At 36.6% G+C, this 22,303-nt stretch overlaps 1 protein-coding gene across 4 annotated transcripts in view; it reads left to right on the top strand.

Moving 5' to 3' along the window:
- ASB2 (ankyrin repeat and SOCS box containing 2) overlaps positions 1-21,826 on the top strand; it is an 85,034-nt gene extending 63,208 nt beyond the window's left edge. For 3 of the 4 annotated variants that reach the window (XM_051977379.1, XM_051977377.1, XM_051977378.1), the window contains 4 exons: positions 538-709; positions 11,634-12,195; positions 16,813-16,966; positions 18,514-21,826. In XM_051977379.1, coding sequence (XP_051833339.1) covers positions 538-709; positions 11,634-12,195; positions 16,813-16,966; positions 18,514-18,650 — 1,025 coding nt within the window. In that variant the 3' untranslated portion in view covers positions 18,651-21,826. The remainder of the gene's footprint in view (positions 1-537; positions 710-11,633; positions 12,196-16,812; positions 16,967-18,513) is intronic. The other variant, XM_051977380.1, reaches the window with a different exon arrangement.
- The last annotated feature ends 477 nt before the right edge of the window (positions 21,827-22,303 follow it).

The raw sequence follows: 22,303 nt of genomic DNA, 5'->3' as shown, positions 1-22,303 counted from the left end.
GATAATGTTGTAAAAAAAAAATTACCCTGGCATGGATTCTGTCAATATAAAGTAATTATTAAATAAAAATTAAAAAAAAGACAACTAAAAAAATAGTCTAAGGAAAGATTGAACCTTTGGTTGAAAGTCTCATCCAAGATGTAGCTGTTTGAGTCAAGGGGACTTATCTGAAACAATAAAATTGGGCAATTGATTTGGATGAATGGCAGTGAGGAACTAAAGGGGATTCTAAATAGAACTGTAATTTGAACCTTGGTTTTGTGGGTTCAAATTCAGTGTATTTCTCCTGATTCCCCCATGGGGACTCCAAGTTGAATGGTAATGTGACGTCTAAAATTACTAATATTATCATGTACATGTGTTCATCAAATGTATTTTCCTCTTAAATGGGAGGGACCTGGGAACCTGACAGAAAGAAAAAGATAATGAAAGAATAAGAAAGACCAGGAAGGTAACACCCCCCAAAAGACTTTTGTCCCCTCCACAATTTTGCCAGCATCTTCCGATCATTAAACCAATCCTTTTGTTCTTGGCTAGGTGCAGACATTAATACTCAGGCCAGCGATAGTGCCTCAGCCCTCTACGAAGCTTGTAAAAATGAACATGAAGATGTGGTGGAGTTCCTCTTGTCCCAGGGAGCAGATGCCAACAAATCCAATAAGGATGGGTTGTTACCTCTTCATATTGCTTCCAAACGAGGCAATTACAAGTGAGTTGATAACTATCTCTCTTGCACCCCCATCTCCACCCTCTATCTCTCTATTGCTCTGCCTTAGAAAATTAATCATTGATCTGACAGAGGAACAGAATTCTTCTCTCTGGAGTTGGAATAAAAGGGAATTATTACTGATTCCATTATCCTATAAATTGCATGTAAATGAGAACCTTACACTTTAGCATCAACTCTGAGTGCCCTATGTGGGTAGGAAGGGGAGAATCATTCAGAGGATCATAAGATGTCAGAGTGAGAAGAAACCTTAGGAATTCCAGAGGTTCTTAACAATTTTGTGTGTGTTGTGGATCCCTTTGTCAGTCTATTTGTACAAAAGCTTTTAAATTTAATATAATGAAAATTACCTATTTTGCATTTTGTAATTTTCTCTAGTTTTTGTTTGATCACGAATTTTTCTCTTTCTAGTAAGTATGAGTTAGTAGGCTTTTTTTTTGCTCTTCTAATTTGCTTATAGTTCCCCTTTAATTATCTAAAATCATGCACCCATTTAGTCTTTATGTTGATACATGGTATGAGGTGTTGGTCTATATCTAATTTGTGTCCTACTGTTTTCCAGTTTTTCCAGCAATTTTTTTTCAGCAATTTTTATTCCAGAAGCTTTGGGTTCATCATACACTAGGTTACTATAGTCGTTGACTACTGTGTCTTTTGGCCCTAATCTATTCCACTGATCCACTTCTCTATTTCTTAGCCAGTACCAGATAGTTTTGATGGTTAGTGTTTTATGATATAGTTTCAGATCTGGTATTACTAGGCCACTTTCCTTTGTATTTTTTTTCATTAATTTCTTTGATATTCTTGATCTTTTGTTCTTCCAGATGAATTTTGTTTTCTAGTTCTATTCTTTTGGAAGTCTGATGAAGTTATGGATTCTTCAGAATAATAATTTTAAGTACATAAAAATAAAATGTAAAGGATGACAAATGAAATTAATTATATTTAAATACAGTTATCAAAATATAAAAAACCCCAACAATTTCATGGACCCCATGATCCTGGAGTCAGGCTCCCACATCAATTTTGCTACTGTTAGGGACTTATACCAGAACTTCCCAGATACTTTTATGGAGGGGTCCCAGGTATTGAGATGGGTAATGCTGCCCAAAGGCCTAGGGTAAAATATGTGGGACCAGTATGGCCCTGTTCCAGGAGCTGAAGAGGTTGTGGAATGGTGGAATACATTCATGATATTAGGTGAAACCAAAGGTCTACCTGGCTGAAAAATAGTGTCTGAACTTTCTAGCTCCCCCCAGAAGATTCTATTGTTGTTGTTCAGTCATTTAATCAGTCTGGCTCTTTGTGACCCCATGGACTATAGCATGCCAGATCCGTTTGCCTTCCACTTTCTTGAAGATTGTCCAAAATTCACATTCACTGTTTTCATTATACTGTCTGTCCATCTCATCCTCTTGTCACTTCCTTTCTCTTTTGTCTTATTACTACTGAAAAAACTAACAACAACAAAAATTACATTCAACTAATCCTAAATGTTGGAATGGTGGAAGGCAACCCAAATGGTTATGGAAAGCCAAAAAACTTGTCTGTGATCTTGAATTAAATGTGTTAGGAGATGCATAGCCTCCAGGAATAAGGAAAATGGTAGTCCTTTTGGATTCAGGTCTGGAGTATTAATTTTAGGTATTACATTTTTGTTGTTGTTCAATCATGTCTGACTCTGTTATCCCATTTGGAGTTTTCTTGGCAAAGATACTGAAGTGGGTTGCTGTTTCCTTCTCCAGTTCATTTTACAGGAAAGGAAACTGAGGCAAATAGAGTTAAGTGATTTGTTCAGGGTCCCTTAGCTAGGAAGTACCTAAGGCTGGATTATTATCATTGTTATTATTGTTGTATTGATAGGGGTAAGAGAGAGAAGGTAGGAAACAGGCATTTATGAAGTATCTATGTTGCCAGACACTGTGTTAATCACTTTAATAATATTATTTCATTTTATTCTCATAGCAACATTGAGAGGTAGGTGCTATTATTATTGCCATTTTACAAATAAGGAAACTGAGGCAGACAGAGGTTAAGTTTCCCAGGGTTAATAATGATGATAACTAACATTTATATGGCACTTAGTGTATTAAGCATTGTGCTAAACTTTTTACAAATATTATATCATTTGATCTTCACAATAATTCTAGGAAATAGGTGTTTTAATAGCCCAACTTTATATATAATAATAATAGCTAACATTGTATTTATAATAATAATATATAATAATAAATATATTTATAAAGTGCTTATTATGCCAATTATCATGCATTTTATAATGCACTTTCTAATTATTATTCCATTTGATCCTGGCAACAACCTTAGGAGGTAGGTGTTATTATCCCTGTTCAGGAAACTGAAGCAAAAATCAGGTGATTTGTTTGGGGGCCATAACCACTGCTATAACTTTCTGGGGTGAGAGCTAATCATTGGTATTTTTGACTCCAGCACTCTATCCAGTAAGTACTCCACTTCTTTCCTTATGGATAAGGAAACTCTTTCCATCAGCATTGGTTGGCTCCTTCTCTACAACTAATTTGTCTTAAAAGAATTTTCTGCCTATTCACAAGCCTGTCCTTCTGATTCAAAAGCATTTTGAAAGCATTAAAATTCTGTATAAATGTTAGTAATGAACAAATTCATCTAATCTGAACTGCTCATTTTGTAAATGAAGAAATTGAAGACCAGTGAGTCTGATGACTGACCTACAGTCACACAACAAGTTGGTGATAAAGCTAGCTAGATGCTCTTTCTAGTGTCCCTGTTCTAAGCCCTGGACTAGTAGTTAGGAGATTTGGTTTTAAATGATGTTTATTGTGCTGTCCTGAGACTATCTAAACCTTATCAGAAAAATAGTAATAACAATGTTTGTATTACCTATTTATGACAAAAAGTATTTTGCAGACCTCAAAGTGTTATAGAAATAGGAATTAACACTTGTCAGTTGAATTTCCTGAGGAAAAATGTAAATATTAGTCATTTTTTGCTACTGTCTTATGACACAGTATTTTACTAGAAAAATACCTTGCATCAAATTTCAGTTATCTATGTTAATGAAGGCAGGTATGGTTAGATTGTTTAAAATACTAGATGATGCAAAAGGTTTTGAAACACTTTCAGTGACAGACTTGTAAATCATTTGTTCATTCATTCTTAAAGTTGCAAAGAGGTTCTGATCTACTTTGGCAGAGGTAACCTCTCCCTATCCTAATGAAGTATTTATAGGTCCATTAAAGACAGCAATAACAATTAAAAAAACCCCCTAAAACAGTGCAAAACATCTTGCTGGACACAGAGTGTGATATACCATGTTCAGATAGGACCATTTCTTTATTTCTTATGCACCTCAGTATCTGACCCTCAGATACCTTCTAATTTGACCCAGCTGTTTGACAATGGCTGGGGACTTTTTCAAAATTTGCAAAATGGTCAATGGACTCAGATATTCTTCTATGGCTTCCTAATTTCCATCTACAGGTTTTCCTTACTTTAAGCAAGTTGGAGACATGAAAATCCACATACATTAAAATGTATGGGGATGGACACAATTCTTTGCTTTATTTACATGTATGTCCTGGGTAGGGATCTTTTAAATGTCAGCATCTCTTAATATGTTCATGATGTGATTCAGTTTAGAAACTGACTTACACAGAATTTTGGAAACATTTCAGCTGTGGAAAGTTGACTTTATTTGGGTTGGATGGAGTTAACATGGCTTAGTGGATGGACCATTGGACTTGAAATCAGGAAGACTAAGATTCAAATATTTGCCTCAGGTACTTGCTAGCTGTGTGACTTAACCACACTCTGAACCTCTTCTGCAAAAGGAAAGGGTTAGAGTCAGGGGCTTCTAGGGTCACTTCCAGCTCTCTCAGTCTATGAGTCTGTGAATCTACTGACAAGCTTGACTTTTGTGTTCTTCTTAGACTCATTCTTGGCTCAAAGTTCTTTCCATAGTCATAATTAATATAATTAATGACAAAGTCTTATTTTATCACAGCTCAGAGGTCAAGTACAGACCTGATATTTTTTCACTGGTGTGAAATGAAGTGTTAACACACTATCTTCCAAGCAGCCAGCACCACGTGTTTTTTTTTAAGAAATGACTGGTCAATGTGCCAAGTAGACAATCATTATTAACTGCTCTGGTATTTGGAGTGATATCCTCAGTGGTGACCCCTCAGGAGGTACGCAAATTTAGTGTGTAATTTTATAGGAATGTCCCTTATAGGCCTTTAGAAGCAAAGGCATGAAGGCTGGATAACATAAAAATCACAATATTTTCGCTGAGGGAAGTGTCCTTTTCATTTCTATGGTGTTTGACTCTTTCCTGAGCTAAGATTCTCGTCTTAGCAGAGATCAAATGAGATATTTGTAAAGCTCTTAGCACAGTGTTAAACACTTAGTAGGCAATTAATAAATGCTTGTTGATCTTTCTGTTTTTCTAAGGTATCTTCCTATTATTACATTCTTTGGTTCTGTTCCCCCAGTTTCCACCTATTGGCGTTTCTTACTTGAAACAGATTGATTTATGAAAATTCTTATTCACACAAAAGACTCATTAGGGTCATTCTTTACTTTCTAGGTTTTTCCACAGGGTTTCTGTAAATCTCCATGGTGCTTCTCCAGTATGCTTGCAATATGAATCATTTTATAAAAATTTAATTTATACACAGCTTCCTTCATCTATTGTTGCCCAGTGAGGTCCTTCCATAAAAGATAGAAACATTACTTACTGTCAAATACTCCAAATAGCAAATAGTAAAATGGAAAATTAGGAAAAAAAAGAAGGAAGGAATGTGTACTCCCTGCTCATATCTCTAGAGGTTAAGAAAAGGCCAGGCAATATTTTCTTGGGAGAATGCTCAGGGTCCAATTATTTTTTTGTATACAGATAAGCTTCTAGTGGGAAACTTTATTTTTGTTTTATTTTCCCTAGAGGGGAAAAATGCTGAAGGCTTGCAAGGGATATTCAATGTCATTCTCCCATTTAAAACTGAAAACCCTAGCAACGTGTCCTCCTTCTCTAAGATGAGAAAGGAATTGAGTGAAATGTTTTTTTCTGATGCACAGTTTCTGCATCTGAACAATGGGGAGTATAATACTTATACTATGTATAATACATAGGAATCACATTCTATAGAATAATATACATACACACATATCAGAGAACCATCAAGAACTTGAGAGAACCAACTAAGATTCAGATACAGAAAAACTACTTGTCAATGGTCATAGACCTATTAAATGGAATAGATAGGATTACACTCCAGGTCGCTAGAATAATGCTCTGAATCTGAGGTTGTGGAATAGGACAGTGAACATGAAGTCAGATAGAGCTTGGGCATCTGAGTGATGCAGTGGATAGAAAAATAAACTGAGAATCAGGAAGATTAATTTTCCTGGGTTCAAATCTATGCTTAGTAATTATATAATCCTGGGCAAATCACTTTATCCTGTTTGCTTCAGTTTTTCCCCATTTGTAAAATGGACTGAAGAAAGAAATGACAAGCCATTCCTGTATGTTTACCAAGAAAACCCCAAAATGGCATGATAAAGAGTAGAATAAGAGAAAAATTACTCAATAGTCAGTGATGATAAACTCACAACTGAACAATAACAACAAAGATTTTAGCTTATATTCCAACTCTAATATTTGATTCCTGGCAAGTCGTTTCCTTTTTTTGGCCCCAGTTTCCTCATCTACAAAGTGAGGGGGTTGGATTTGATGGCCTATAAGGTGCCTTCTAGGTCTGTCTCTATGATCCTGTGATCCCTGCTAACCCCTGCCTGGACAGAGGGAGCCCTCTGCTCCCGAGCAGTGGGTTCTTGGGGAATGTTATGGCTATAACAAAGCATTTGTTAGGAATGGCTGAGGGCCAGGCCCACAGCACCCGGTCCTTCCTCCTTTGACCGCCACCTTTGCGGGTCTAGATCAAACCTCCTGAGTTTGCACAAACAGAAATTATAAGGCCATGAGTCCCCCTGCGTGGGTAAATTTCCTTTGTAGGTTTTAAAGATTGATTTGTAAAACAACAGCCTGAGATCCCAATAATAATACTTTCTTCTGGTGTCATAGTGTGAGACTTAATGGTGTTGGATTTCAAGGGGGCCAGAGAAAATTCAGTTTGCCAGGACTTGGGTAAGCTGGGAAACTGTTTGCGGGGTATCTGCTCCATGAACTGTTCTTGCCCTCCACTGAAATGTGTGAAAAGACGTGGTCACCTGGGAAGATTAGGGTCAGCAACTGAATCTGCATTCCTCAACTGGCCCTTGTCTGTTGGCCATTGGCAGAGAATTTAGAATTATAGAATGTGATTCCTAGAATTGTGTAATGTCAAAATCACAGTATCTTAAAATCTTATCTTTGAGTCACCTTCCTTTTTCAGTATATTCCTTTCCTTTTCCTTCCCCCCTCACCACTTAAAGATACATATTTTAAAATGAATTATAAACATCGGGCCGTGCAGTGGATAGTCTCCTAAGCCTACAGTCAGGAAGACTCATTTTTGTGTGTGCAAATTTGGACACTTTCTACCTGTGTGTGACTTTGAGCAAGTCACTTAACCCTCTTTGCCTCAATTTCCTCATCTGCAAAATGAGCTGGAGAAAGAAATAGCAAAATTACTCTAGTGTCTTCACTGATAAAATCCCAAATTGGGTCATCAAGAATTGGACATGAATAAAACAAAACAAAACAAAAAAATAGGGCATGCCCTTGTGATTCCATTGGTATAGGGAACTCTACCAATATAAGTCAGCACTTTCTCTACAATTTATAGCCTTAGAAAATTATTTAAAGCACTAAGAAGTTAAATGATCAGGGCAGGGTCACACAGCCATGAGCTAGATCTTTGAAAGTTATTTTTCTACATAATATTATTATGTAAATTGTTTTTATTTTACTCTGCATCAGTTTGTATAAGTCTTCCCAAAAGCCACACACTCAGAGGGGAGATGTGAACCCAGGTTGCCCAGCTTGAAGATTAGCTCTCTTTCCATAGTATTACACTGCCTTTAATTAAGCATAAAAAAGAGAGGAGGAAAAAAGCAATGAACTTGCAAAAGGAGGATGCAGAACCATAACATCTTATTATAATGAGAGAATGTTATGACCTTTCAAGTCATTTGGTATAGCCTCCAGCTTATTGCAACCACTTTCTCTATATTATTCTTGACACATAGCATTTTGGCTTCTGTTTAATTACTTCCAGTCATGGGGAACTCATTACCTACTAAGACAAAACTCAGGACCATGTTGGACATTGCTGAGTTAGATATTTTCACTTCTCATCAGGAAAAGGTCTAAAGGTTTATTGTGAGCTATTCTTCTGGAGAAATTAATCATAATTACATTTTTACCAGTAATGAAAAAAAGATTGATTTTTCATTCAGAGGACTTTCACTTTTGGGACCATGTACAAATCACATAACCTTCTGGGCCTTTATTTTCTCATCTGTAAATTTGGATAGGTCATATTAGATGACCTTGGAAATCCCATTCAGTTCAAGGTCTTTGTTCCTATAACTTTTCTTTGAGAAAAAACAAAAGTCCAAAGAGAATCATTGATTCAAAGTTTGCTCTGCTTTACCATCTTGCCATTTCTGAAAAAAATTCATTGAGCCTGAGTGTTACCTCCCTTCTCTCAATGCAGTTATAGCCCTCTCTCTTTGAATGTACCTTAAACTCAGTTTTCTTCAAAGCATTTGACTCTTTCCTTGACCCTATCTTTCTGTGTCACATGAAGGGTCAGACATGGTGACCTTCCAACAAGATGAGGACTAGGCCCCAGCTGTCTTGACCCCCTTCCCACCCAATAAAGTTCAATAAAGAACTCTTGGTCTAATTCCTCCTAAATTCCTCTGACTGAAAAATACTAGAATCACATAAAACTGCCCTCCCCCAAACAGTAGTACCTTTGTTAGACCTCCAAGATGATATTTGGCTTTTGAAAAGGACTTTACTGTCATAAGCCAAAGGGATGAGTGGTGGAAGGAAAGTCAGACAACTCAGAGAGCCAGTGAAATTTCTAGCTGATTTTTCTATGTATAAGATCATCTCAGATTTTACATAATTATTTTTGCCTATATGGATAAATCAGCTTATTTTCACACACTACATCTCTGTCTAAATTAACTGATAAGCCTTATCTTGGAGAGAAACATTAAGAATCATTCAAAACAAATTGAAATTCTAGCATACTTTGAAAAAAAGGATTATAGTCCTATAAATCTGCCCTTATGATAAGCTCTATAAAAAGGTATCAGTACCAGAGAATATTAGAAATGAAAGGGATTTTTGGATACAGAATAAATTAGAATATAAGACACAATGTTGGAACCAAAAGGGAATAGCCTTGGAAGCTGAAGTAAACCTGAAATGCAGTATTCTGGTTTTGAAATGGATATAATTATTATTTTTAAAAGTGAATAAGTATTTATTTTTTCTCTCTCTCCCCCCCATTGAAAAAAGAAGCATTAAATCCTCATAATAAATATGAATAATCAAAGAAAAACAAATACCAATACTGACCATGTCCCAAAATGTTTGTCTTATGCTATCTTTTGAGTCTATCAAATCTCTGTTAGGAAATGGGTTACACTTCATCATCCATTCTTTGGAATCATGGTTGATCTCTTCATTTATCAGAGTTCTTAGACCTTTCAAAGTTATTTTTTCGTAATATTGTTATTATATAAATTGTTTTATTGGTTCTTTTCATTTTACTCTATATCACTTTGTACAAGTCTTTCCAAATTTTGCTGAAACTGTCCCTTTTACATTTCTTACAGACAATGACATTTTATTTCACTCATATACTATAATTTTTCAGTCATTGGAGATAATTATTTTTGCCTTGTCTACTTTACAAAGTTTTGGAGAAAGAAATTTGTAAGTCTTAAGTGGTATAGAATTGTGACTTAGTATTTTTACAAAATGTTTAGAACATAGAATGTGAAGTCACTAGAAGTCAGCAAGTTTAGATAACTTAGCTTTGATGTTACAAAATCATACGAATACCATAAAACTAATCTCTATATTTATTTAATCTGCCTACCTGACATTGATGCTAACAGTTCACTGATCCTGAATGCCCCTTAAATTTTTCTGGATTTATTTTAAAATTATATCCTAAAGATAGTGTTATGCTGGTAAAATCTTTAACAGATAGCTCTCTAAAAATATTTAAGAGTTTAATCTGCATTATTAACACTAGGTTAGGTGAATGACAATTACATGGCACAATGTCAGCTCTGGAGGCAATAAAGTCTGAGTTCAAATCTATTTCAGACAATTACTAGCTTTGTGACCTTGAGCAAGTCACTTGACTGTGTTTATATCTGTTTCTTCATCTTAAAATGAGTAGGAGAAGGAAATGGTTAACTACTCTAGCATCTTTGCTAAGAAAACCCTAAATGAGGTCAGAAAGAGTTCTAAATGATTAATGACAACAAATTAATGTTATCTTAAATTTAGATCCTAGGATCACCAAAACAATGTCAAGCCCTGATTTACAGCATTGGTTGATTCCTAGATTAAATACTCAAAACTATAAATTTGATTAGTTCAGCATGCTCCTGATCCATCTCTTCACTTTATAGCTAAGGAAGCCAAGACTCAGAGAGATTAAATAACTTTTCCAGAGTCACACAGATCAAAACATCAGAGCTAGAATTGGAACTAATATCTCTGACTCCAGAGAAAATGTCTCCCCAGCTAAAATGAATTTCCTGTAAGACAAAGATTATATTTTCTACCTTTTTGGCTCTCTTAGCCCATACTTCTCTCCCAGGGCACCTACACGGTACCGGGAACATAATAAGTTTGTTAAATTAGTATGAATAACTAATATACATATATATAACCTATTATTTACTAAATGCTTTACAAACATTCTCATTTGATCATCACAATAACTCTGAGAAGTCAGTACTGTTATTATCTTAATTTTACAATTGAGGAAATTGAGGCAGACATAGATCATGTGCTGTGCCTAGGGTCATAAGCAGTAAATGTCTGCTAAATTTGAAATCATTTCTTCTGGACTGCAGACCTAGCATGCTGTGCCATCTGACAACATCAATTATTGACTGTGATAAAAAATAGTATCTTCCTGAAACAGTTATTTATGTTTTTCAGAGTGCTTTCATATATTTATTTCCTCCTTTTATCCTTATAATAATACTTTTAGGAAGGACAGATGAAACTATTCTATTTTTTGATAATAACAATAACTAATATTTATGTAGAACTTACTATAAGCATTTCAAAATATTTTTTACTTGATTCTTACAATAACTCGCAATAATTATTATTCCCATTTTACAGATGAGGAAAATTAAGGTAAATAAAGATTAAGTCACCTGCCTAGGACTTAATAAGTATCTGAAGATGGATTTTAACTGAGATTTTCCTGACTCTAGATCCATTGAACATCTATCTATTTTTATAGACAAGGAAACGGATGGCCAGAAAAGTCACTTAAGGTCACTGGTTGAATTAGTTACAGAATTACTTTCTTTCTTTCCTTCCCCTTCTTTTTCTTTCTTTTTCTTCCTCCTCCTCCTTTTCTTCTTTTTTTTGGTGAGGCAATTGGGGTTAAGTGACTTTCTAAGAGTCACACAGCTAGTTTTTGTTAAGTGTCTGACTCCTGATTTGAACTCAGGTCCTCCTGACTTTAGAGGCAGTACTTTATCCGCTGTACTATTAAACTGCCCCAAATGATCAAGGACTCTTTTTTGGGGGAAGAGGGAAAACAGGGTTAGGTGACTTGCCAGGCTCACAGCACTGGTAAGTGTCTGGTACTAAATTTGCGTTCAGGTCCTCCCTGACTCCAGACTGGTGCTCTGTCCGGTGTACCACCTCACCGCCCTTCCCCTAACTTCTCTCTGTTTTGCTCCATAGGATTGTTCAGATGCTGCTACCTGTGACGAGCCGCACACGGGTTAAGCGCAGTGGTATAAGCCCCCTTCACCTGGCCGCTGAGAGGAATAATGATGACGTGCTGGAGGGGCTCTTAGATGCTGGCTACGATGTCAATGCTACCCTTTCCCCTGAGCGGTCCCGGCTGTATGAGGACAGGCGGAGCACTCCCCTGTACTTTGCTGTTATCAATAACAACATTTATGCTACTGAAATGCTTCTACAGGCTGGGGCGAGCCCCAACCTGGACATCATCAACCCTCTGCTCATCTCCATTCGCCATGGCTGCCTCAAGACCATGGAGCTCCTGCTGGACCACGGAGCCAACATTGACGCCTACATCTCCAGCCACCCAACCACCTTCCCAGCCACCATCATGTTCTCCATGAAGTGTCTTTCCCTTCTGAAATTCCTCATGGACCTTGGGTGTAATGGAGACTCCTGCTTCACCTGTCAGTATGGGAATGGCCCCCACCCAATCACACAGGCAACTTCAACCAGGTTCAATGAGATGCCCTTGGACAAATCACCCACTGTTGTCCAGGTAGGTAGAGAAACCCAGAATTGGCATGGAGTCCTAGAACCCCAGAGCTGAAAAGGATCTCTAGTATCAATGAATGCAACTTCTACCCAAATAATGAACCTCATCTATAACATCCCCAAAGTATGATTATCCAGCCTCTGCTTTAAGACCTCAAAATAAGCTGTTACGCTTCTTGGAATATATTTACCATTGTTGGAAAGTTCTTTCTTACATTTAACTGATCAATAGGCATTTATTAAGAACCTACTACATGCTAAGTCCTCTGTTAGGTCCTAGAAATACAAAGATAAAAATGAAACACTTCTTGCCCTCAAGGGGCTTATATTCTAATGGGGAGAAACAACATGTAAATATATACATCTAGTCATAACATAGGCAAAATGAATACAAGGAAGTTTATGGAAGAGACCATTAGCAGCCAGGATGGAGGAGGATAGATCAGAAAAGGTTTCAGGCAGAATATGGCACTTGACTTGAGTCTTGAAGGAAACCAGGAATTATGAAAGACAGAGATAAAATTACAGGCATAAAGAACAGCAAAGACAAAGGCTTAAGATGGGAAATGGAATATTATGTATGCAGAGTAGTCATTATAACAGGATTATAAAGAGTCTTAATGTGTAAGAAGACTGGAAAGGTAGAAAGAGAGTAGGAGATTTAAATGCCCAATATGACTTTCTGTGATTTTTGTCTGTTTTTATTTTTTGTCTCAGGATCAAAAACTTCCCTATGAATATTTTAAATATTCAAAGACAGAAATTATGGTTGCTCTCTATCTCTCTCCCCTTAAAAAAAGCAAAAACAAATTTTCCCTTATTTGGGTTAAATGGTCATAGTTTTTTCATGTGATTCTCATGTGTTAGTCTCTAGTGCTCTTCCCACCTCAATTCAGCTGCCATGTATGTGATCTAATTCATCAATATCCTTCCTAAAATATGATGCCCAGAAGGGAGTATGGAATTGTGGATATGACCCAATGAGGGCAGAAGATAACATTTCCTCATCTGGAAATGTTCTGGTCAACTTTACATTAGTCATGTATGGGTTCTTAATTGCAAGATTTTAAATCAATTCTATTCATCAAACATTTATTAAGTTCCCACTGTATGCAAAATACTAGTAATACTACATACTGAGGAAGCTGTTAAAGATGAATCCAGATACATACACATCCTGCAAATATGGAATTTCAAATATAATAGGGAGAAGAGAGAGATCCCTTTGGCTATCTATTATTGCAAAGTTGAAGGGACTAGGTTTTTTTTTTTCAATTTCAAACACTATGGTTCAATTTATTTTGAAGACAAAATTGGTTTGTGACTAAATCAACTAAGGCAATGTTGGACTAGATCTTGGGGTTATCTTTGCCTTTTCTCTCATCTCTCATATGCCATCAATTATCAAGTCCTATTAATTCTAGTTAAACAATATCTCATATCTGTCGCCTCTTTTCTTACTCCCACAGTTCAACTCTTATTATAAATTACTTAAACTGTAATTATGATCCATCAATCCATAAACATTTATTCAGTGCTGGGGCTACAAGAAGAGGGAAAAAATAGGTCTGGACCTGATGGAGTTGAATGGAGAGACAACAAACAAATAAGTATATACAAAGCAAAATGTGTGCAGAATAAATAGGAATAATTAACAGAAAGCAAGCATTAGAATTAAGGTAATGGCCTTCCTCTTCAAGGGAGATGAGGAATGTGCATTTGTAGGATATGATGAGTTTCATCAATTTTTGTAGAATTGACTGTCTAAGATAGGCTTTTAAATCACCCAGATGATGGATCAGGGAAATAATTGAATGAGCTCCGGGTATCTCTGCTTCAAAGCTTTCTCCTTTCCAATTCATCCTGAATACATTTATAAGACAATCTTAACTATTCATAAATGTGGTAATGTGACACCTTTTTTCAAAATAATTCATTGTTCTATATTGTCTACTCAGTAAAGTTCCAACTCCTCTCTGTCTGGCATTCAAGGCCTTTTATACTTTGACATATGTCTACTTCAAATGAGTTTGCTATCTACCTCTTGCAGAGACAGTCTCATGTGCTTTTGCTTACACAATTCTCTGTCCCTGAAATTCCCTGTCTCTCTCTATGAAAAAGACTGCAGAATATGATACAAAATGTATATTAGAAAGATGCAAAGCCACGTACTATATGAGTTACAAGGGGAAATCCAGAAAGGTTTCCTTGAAAAAGTATCATTTTTAGGTAGATTTGTAAAAAATAAATAAGAATTAATTAAGTTAATAAAGTTATTTTATAAACTAGATTATGAATTTCCTAGGGATTTCTATTTTATCTAATCTGTGTTTTGCCCATAGATTTTGGGCAGAGATTCTTGACTTTTCTTGTGACATGAACCCCTTTGATTGTTGAAGCTTAGGAAGCTAGATCATTCACTAGATAGAGAAATGGACCCAGAGTCAAAATGACCAGCCTCAAATATTTTCAAAGTGACCTTAGATAGGTCAATTAATTTCTGTCTGCCTCAGTTTCCTCATCTGTAAAACAGGGATAAAATAATAGCACTTATCTCACAGGATAAATTGTGATAATATTTGTAAAGTAATATTAAAAGCTAGCTACGATAATTACTGGGTAACTGAGTGACAAAGTATATAAAGTGCTAGGCCTGGAGTCAGGAAGCCTCCTCTGATTCATGAGTTCTAATCCAGCTTCAGATACTTATATAACCCTGCTCAAGTCTTAATGCTGTCTGCCTCAGTTTTCTTATCAGTAAAATGAGCTGCAGAAGGAAATGGCAAACCACTTCAGTATCTTTGGTAAGAAAATTAATTTAGTGAGTGGGACAGGACTAAAAAAATGACTTAATAACATGATGACCTTGGACCTTTTCTCAAAATGGTTTCAAACACAAGAAATAAAATATATAATATCAGAATGGAAACCAATTATATTGAAAGAAAATAATCAAACTATTTTTTAAAAGCACAGGTTTATGGATCCCAAGTTAAAAACCCCTGTTCTTGAGGTTCCCTCAATTCTCCAAGTCAGAAATAAGACTAAGCAATAACTAATTTTGGCGCCACTAGAGGGCACTAATATCAGTTCCAAAGTGAAGGAAGCAATGGGTGCAGGCTGGCAGTTTCTGATCTAGAAAGCTATCCTTGAGAAGACTTTTAGTACATCACTAGGCTGAGAAATTTGACTAATCACTTAGAAAGGAAAAAAGGAAGTTTCTATAGTTTTGTTTAGCGTACCGTAGAGATTGATATCCCCATTTAAAATGTCTTTTAGTTCCTTAAATTATTTCCCTGGTCCATCATCTTGGGTGATTTAAAAGCTTACCCTGGGGAGAAACAGATAGGAAAACTGAGGCAACTCTCCAAAAGTTGATGAGAATCATCATATCCTGAAAACGTACATTCTTCATCTCTCTTGAACTAAATCATTGACTTACTGGGATAATTTATTGTGTGGGTTCCTGGAAGGGAGTCACCCAGTATAAGGTCACATAAGGATACCCAGAAAAAGTAGTAATACTTTAAATGCAAGGATGATATGCTTTGGTAGGTAATGAATTGACTGTCCCTGGAAGGTTTTCAACAGAGGTTATAATGATTTTGAGAAAATTATTGCATTAAGTGACAGTTTGAAATAAATGACTCTATGCTTGGAGGGCCCAGTGAAAGAGAGAAGATACCAGGTCCTTCTATATAACATGCCCTAAAAGGAACAAATATAGGAAGGGAAAGAAAAAAGGGAGGAAAGAAAATATTCATTTATTAAGCACCTACTATGTTCCAGATACTCTGTAAAGCCCTTTACATAGTGAAGGAAGTGCTATTATGATTCCATTTTACAGTTAAAGAAACTGAGGCAGTCAGTGTTGAGATGCTGTCCCTAGGATCAAGCAGGAAATATCTAAGGCAGGATTTGAGCATACTATTTACTTTGCCCCCTCCAGTTGTTTCTAGAATCCTGGACTGATTGACCCAGAATTAAATATTGAATTTGGTGTAGCATTTTTTGTTACTATTATTTTTGTTAAGTAATGATTCTTCATGACCCAATTTGGGCTTTTCTTAGTAAAGGTACTAGAGTGATTTATGCTTTCCTTCTCCAGTTCATTTTACAGATGGGAAAATTTGCAGATAGGTAAACAGGGTTAAGTGGCTTGCCCAGGATCACACAGCTATTAAGTATCTGAGGCTGGATTTGAACTCTTCAAGTTGAGACTTCTTAATTCCAATCCCAGCGTTTTATACACTGTGCCATCTAGATTCCTGAGAATTATATTGTATTAGCTCATTTGATCCTCACAAGGACCCTGTGAGTTAAATACTGCGACAGCATGCCCATTTTATAGAAGAAACAGGTAGACCATAGAGAATTAACTTCTCAGGATCATATGGCTAGTAAATTGCATAGTCTAGACTTGAGTATAGATATTTGAACTCCAAGTCCCAAGCTCTTTCCTGCTTCCTTCTTCATAGCTCAGTAGGCTGAGAACCTGATCTGCAAATAGTTGTAGAGTTGTAATTTAAGAATCTCTCTTCTTGGGATCCTCGGATTATTATAGAGAAATATTAATAAATCATTGGTTGAGATCCTGAACTGCCTGTGTTTTTTCTCTCAGTTCTGTGAAATCATCTCTGCCCCCGAGGTCAGTCGTTGGGCGGGACCCATCATTGATGTTCTCCTGGATTATGTTGGGAATGTGCAGCTGTGTGCCAGGCTGAAGGAGCACATTGAGAGCTACGAAGACTGGGCTGTCATCAAAGAAAAAGCAGGTGTTTATGAGTGATGGGGATGACCTACTCCCGGCAGGAGATCTGCTCACTCAGGCTTGTTACACGTGATTTCCTTCCACGTATGCTACAGTCTTGCTACACTGGCCTGTATGCTGCTCCTCTTAGTAGGCACTCCATGCCATTAGAAGGTTTTCCTGGATGTGAGCTAACATCTGCTTCTATGTAAAAGGATACAGATGATGCAGTAGACAGAATACTGGGCCTGGAATAAGAAGGATCTGAATTTAAGTCCAGGTTTGGGTACTCACTAGCTTGTGATCCTGGCAAGTCATATTTCACCTTTGTCTACCCAATTTCCTCAACTGTAAAATATGGATTCTACCTACTCCCCAAAATTGTTGTGAGGATCAAGTAAGATAATATTAATACTTGCTTAGCATAATACCCAGCACTTGGTGGCACTATATAAAAGATTATTATTATTATTATTATTTATTCCCTCTCCTGAATTACTGCTTTGTGATGGAGGAGCTTGCATAACTCAATGAAAACTGTGAGCTATGCCATGCAGGATTACTTACTATGATACAGGTAATAGGAGAGAGTTCTGACAAAAGGTGATTTAGAGAGGGAAATGGCAAATTGCTCCAATATGTTTGTTATCAACTCCAGTATGTTTCTCAAGAAAACACCATGGGCAGTTAATAGTTGGGGTCACAAAGGGTCACAAAGAGTTAAGATATGACTCATCAACAAATTATTATGATTCATTAAATCTTTTCATCCTATTTCTGCAATAGTAGCTATAGTCACAAGGAGAAAGCATCTCAGGCAACCCCCTGACTGAGTTCAGTTTGGCTCAAACCTCTATCAAAAAATAGTTTTTATTGAGTCTTCTCTACTAGTGCTGGATACAGCTTTAGTAAAGACCAAGTGATGGGTTCCTAGATCATCAGAGCTGGAAGAAGACCTTATATCATACAGAATATTAGAAAATAAAGAATATTAGAACTGGAAAGTTCCTCTGACATTATTTTGTCCAAACCGAGGAGTAAACTTTCTTATTAAAAAAAAGTGATTTGTCCAAACCATTGTATCATAAGACATTTACAGAGAACTTCAGTGTTTATGAAGTTCTTTCCTTCAAAATAATCCCCAGAGGTAGCTAATGTAAGTATCTTTACAGCCCATTTTATAGATGAGGAATATGAGGCTCACCACAGTTAAAACACTTTCTGAAAAGTATCATGGCCGGCATTTTAACTTTGCCTTCTTTCCATTTCAACAAACAATTTTTATCCTCTACTACTTAATTATTTGGGACTCTGGAAGAGTAATTCTAATAGACATCAAGGTAGCGTTGGGTTGATCCCTGAGCTCAAGATAAACAACAAACATTTATATCGTGTGTGCTCTGTACAAGAGATTTGATCTGACTTTGTTAAGAACTAATCAGCCTTCTGCTCTCAATACCTGGGACTCAGGTCAGGCTAGTATCTCTGGGTAAAGGTAAGAGCTGAGTGTGTCTGAGGTTCTCAAGGCTTCAAATACTAACTCCTTGATTTCCATTTTTCCTTTTGTTCTAGAGCCACCGAGGCCTCTGGCCCATCTCTGCCGTCTGAGAGTTCGAAAGGCCATTGGGAAATACCGCATCAAACTCATAGACACTTTGCCACTCCCCGGCCGGTTGATCAGATATCTGCAGTATGACAATTCTCAGTAATCTGGCATGCATTGGAGGAAGACGAGCTTCCTCCTGAGATTTTACACAGCACAGTGATTAAGTACCAGGATTATGAAGGCTTCCAGTGATGATGGCCAACTGACAGGACCGCCCTCAGGCTCACAAGGCTCACAGCTATAGCATCACTGTGACCAGCCCATAGACTCTGTTCTTGGTGGGGCCACAGTGCAAGAGCAAAGAGGGAAAACAAGAGCTAGGTGGGCTGGGGGAGGAAGGGAGGGAGCAAGAGGGACTTACACAAATGCTGCCATGACCAGACTAGGAGATAGGTTTACTGACTTATCACCAATTCCAGACTTTGTTGGCATAAGGGGAAATTTATGAAAGAAAACCTATTAACTTTATAAGGTTTCCAGGCCTTTGAGGTACAGTCAAAATGAAAGGAATCTCAAGAAGTCCAGGAAATATAGAAAAACAAAAGCAAAATTTGCCTGGTATGCTGTGATATAGTTGCTACAGATTAGAATAACCCGTTAGCCTTTCACAGTATCTCAGCAGATTTCCTTATATTAACTTGGGTTCCTTTCTTTGTTAAATTTTTACTTCAAGAATCATGAAATCTCAGAGTAGGAAGGGACTTCATAAAGCGTCTGGTCTAACCTTATGTTCTATGTAGCAATTCTTTTTGCAATGTCCCTCATAAGTCCCCAGGGGATAGAAGCAGAGCAGTGAGAATGTGAGCAAGTAATTTCCTGCTCTGGGCCTCAGTAATTTCCTTTGTAAAATCAGGGGTTGGTCTTAATGCTATGAGTGATTCGTTCCAACTTTTGCAACATATGCTTCTTTTAAATTGGGCACATTTTTCTCCAATCCAAACTGGATGATCACTTCTTTTCTTTCATTTTGAGCACCACCTAGTGGCTCCTTGTTGTGGTGTGATCATGTCTCTGAACCTAAAGATCCAAGAGCATTTTAAAAGATAAATCCCTGACAAGACTTAATCCCTCCATCTCATATCCCGTGCCTCCTTTTTCTAGCTTTTCTGTACTCAATTGTTTTTCTTTCTCAGCTTTCTTTTCAACATATTGTGTTTGAGGATTGGGAACTGTGATAGGATTTTTGTCTCAAAGTTTTGATAAGTACAATGGATGTTTCCTACGTTACATGAAACATGACAGCTGTTAGCGTTCTCTTCTCCCCATCCCTGTCACACTGGTCACATTTTATTTTGTGTGTATATATATATATATATATACACACACACACATATATATATATATTTTTTTTTATTGAGGTTGTTCTTCACTGTCCCTTCCAAATGCTTCACTTCTCTTACCCTACAGAACCTTTCTTTGAATGAATAAAAATTAGTTACTAGATGCTAGAATCAAACTTCTGGGTCGGAATGGAGCCTGATCATTGGAGTCAGGATTTACTGCAGGAAACATTCTGGTCACTGATTTCTGTTCAGAAGAGAACTAACGACACACGACAAATCCATGACAGAAGCAACTCTGGCCGTATGTAACATTCATTTGCCATTCCTCACACAGAAATCTATCCTTTTGATTTGTTTCCCATAATCTATAGACCAAGGGAATATGTCAATTCATTATAGATATGATGAGGGTCAGATTGCATATAAAGGTCATTTTTGGGAGCCTTTAAAAGACACTTATTCATAGAGTACATACACTCTTCATTCCCACAGATCTGCTTTTCTATAGGAGTCAAGACACTGGAAAAAAAAGAAATCATACACTTAACACTTAGTGTATGTTATAAGCAAAAGTACTGTGATGATGACAGGGCTTTCCTGGAGCTCTAACAATGATAATAATGCTTTAAGGTTTACAAAATGTTTTCTATATGTTAACTCATTTGATCTTCACAGCAGTTCTGTGAAGTAATTACTATGATTACCCCTTTTTACAAATGGGGAAAAACAGACTAGGGGAAGTTAAGTAACTTGCCCAGCTTTTAAGCATCTGAGATTGAATCCTAACTCCGTTCTTTCTCACTCCAATGCCAGCACTTTATCTATTATGTCCCCTAGCTTCCTGATCTCACGCAACACATATACTGGTTGGTGAGACCCATGTCCATTGCAGTTATATGTCCTTATCAGCCCTACCTTTGCTCATTCCCACAAAGAATGGATGAGCTCCACTCCCTAGTGCTATTTGCTCTATTTTGTCCTAAAATCGCTTGCATTTGCATAGATTTTATGTAATAACATCACAGAGGTAAGTGCTTGTTTTATTTGTATGAGACTCTTCCAAGTTGTCAGACAAAAGGAACCAAGGACATCAATGTGTTAAGAGGGGGCAGTGGGATACTGAAGAAAGGGCACTTGCTTGGAGAAGTTCAAGGTTTTGGAACTTCTTACTAGCAATAGTAAGTAAAATGAAAGAGATGTTCTACCTCTAAGATCTCTTCTATCTCTGATATATTAGCAGTCTCTGAAACATAGAGTGTCTGTGAAGAGAAACACTGAGTCTGTGATAGGTTAGTAATGCTTGCTATTAAAACATAAACTAAATGCATGTATAAAGTGCTTGTTTTGAATCTTTTAGTGGCGAGGGACTTTAGAATCATGTAGCCCAGTTCCCTGATTTTCAGATAAGGAAACTGAGACCTAGAGGGGGTGATTTGCCAGAAGTCCCCTAAAGAGTTGGAGCAGAAAGTGCAGTCTAAGTAATAGAGATTTAAAAATTAACTCTTAAACCAACATTTTCCAAATGATGAAATTTAATTTTTAGGATTCCATTAGACTTATCACTTGTCCAGTGGGTGTCAGAAGTTTGTAGATGAGAAAACATTGCCTATAAAACATTCTTCACTAAAACTATGTCTTGAAGGAATTAACTTCCCTCTTTGCTATATAGAAAACATTATCAACAACAATTAGGAAAGTAAACAGTTCTGACCCCAGAACTTAGGAAAGGGATAGCTCAAGAATTGTCTTATGGGATATATTGGTGAGCAGAGAGAGAAAAGGAAGGCTTTGTTGAATCATGTGAACCACTTAGAACTATGGAGTTTTTCAGAATAGACACCTTTTGTAGTATCTTCATTTTAAATCTTTAGAGACTGTTATGTTCCATATCTTGCAGCCATATAATAATGCCAATTGAATATTGTTATTAAAATATGGGCTTTTGTTTGGGGGAAAAGTTTGGAGTCATTAAAGTTTTGCTATTTCCTTAAGACAATTCACTCTCTTGTTTAATTCTGTGCTCAGTTTATTAGCCATTTGTGTTTTCTATCTTGGGTTTGCTGACAGATAAACATTATATGTTGTCTATCCAACTGCACATTGTAATTTCATTAATAGACATTTTTTCAACCACTTGGTTTTTCCCTTGTGAATTGTTAGATTAAATTCAAATTTGAGAGAGTTTTGGTTTTATTTTTTGTATACTGAGTTAGGTAAAAGTTGCATTTTTTTCAAAATTAAATAGAAATTGATTAGGAAAAAACCCTTCCAATCTGAAGGCAGTATTACCACTTTTCAGTGTTTCTTTATATATATATATATATATATATATATATATATATATATATATATGTGTGTGTGTGTGTGTGTGTGTGTGTGTGTCTCACACACACACACACACACACACACACACACACCTCTCTATCTTCAGGGAAATAGACATAAGGGATGATAAAGACAGTCTTGAAAATTT

This window comes from Antechinus flavipes, chromosome 2 (assembly GCF_016432865.1).
Source record: "Antechinus flavipes isolate AdamAnt ecotype Samford, QLD, Australia chromosome 2, AdamAnt_v2, whole genome shotgun sequence".
Taxonomy (NCBI): Eukaryota; Metazoa; Chordata; class Mammalia; order Dasyuromorphia; family Dasyuridae; genus Antechinus; species Antechinus flavipes.
This window is presented reverse-complemented; position numbering and strand designations above follow the sequence as displayed.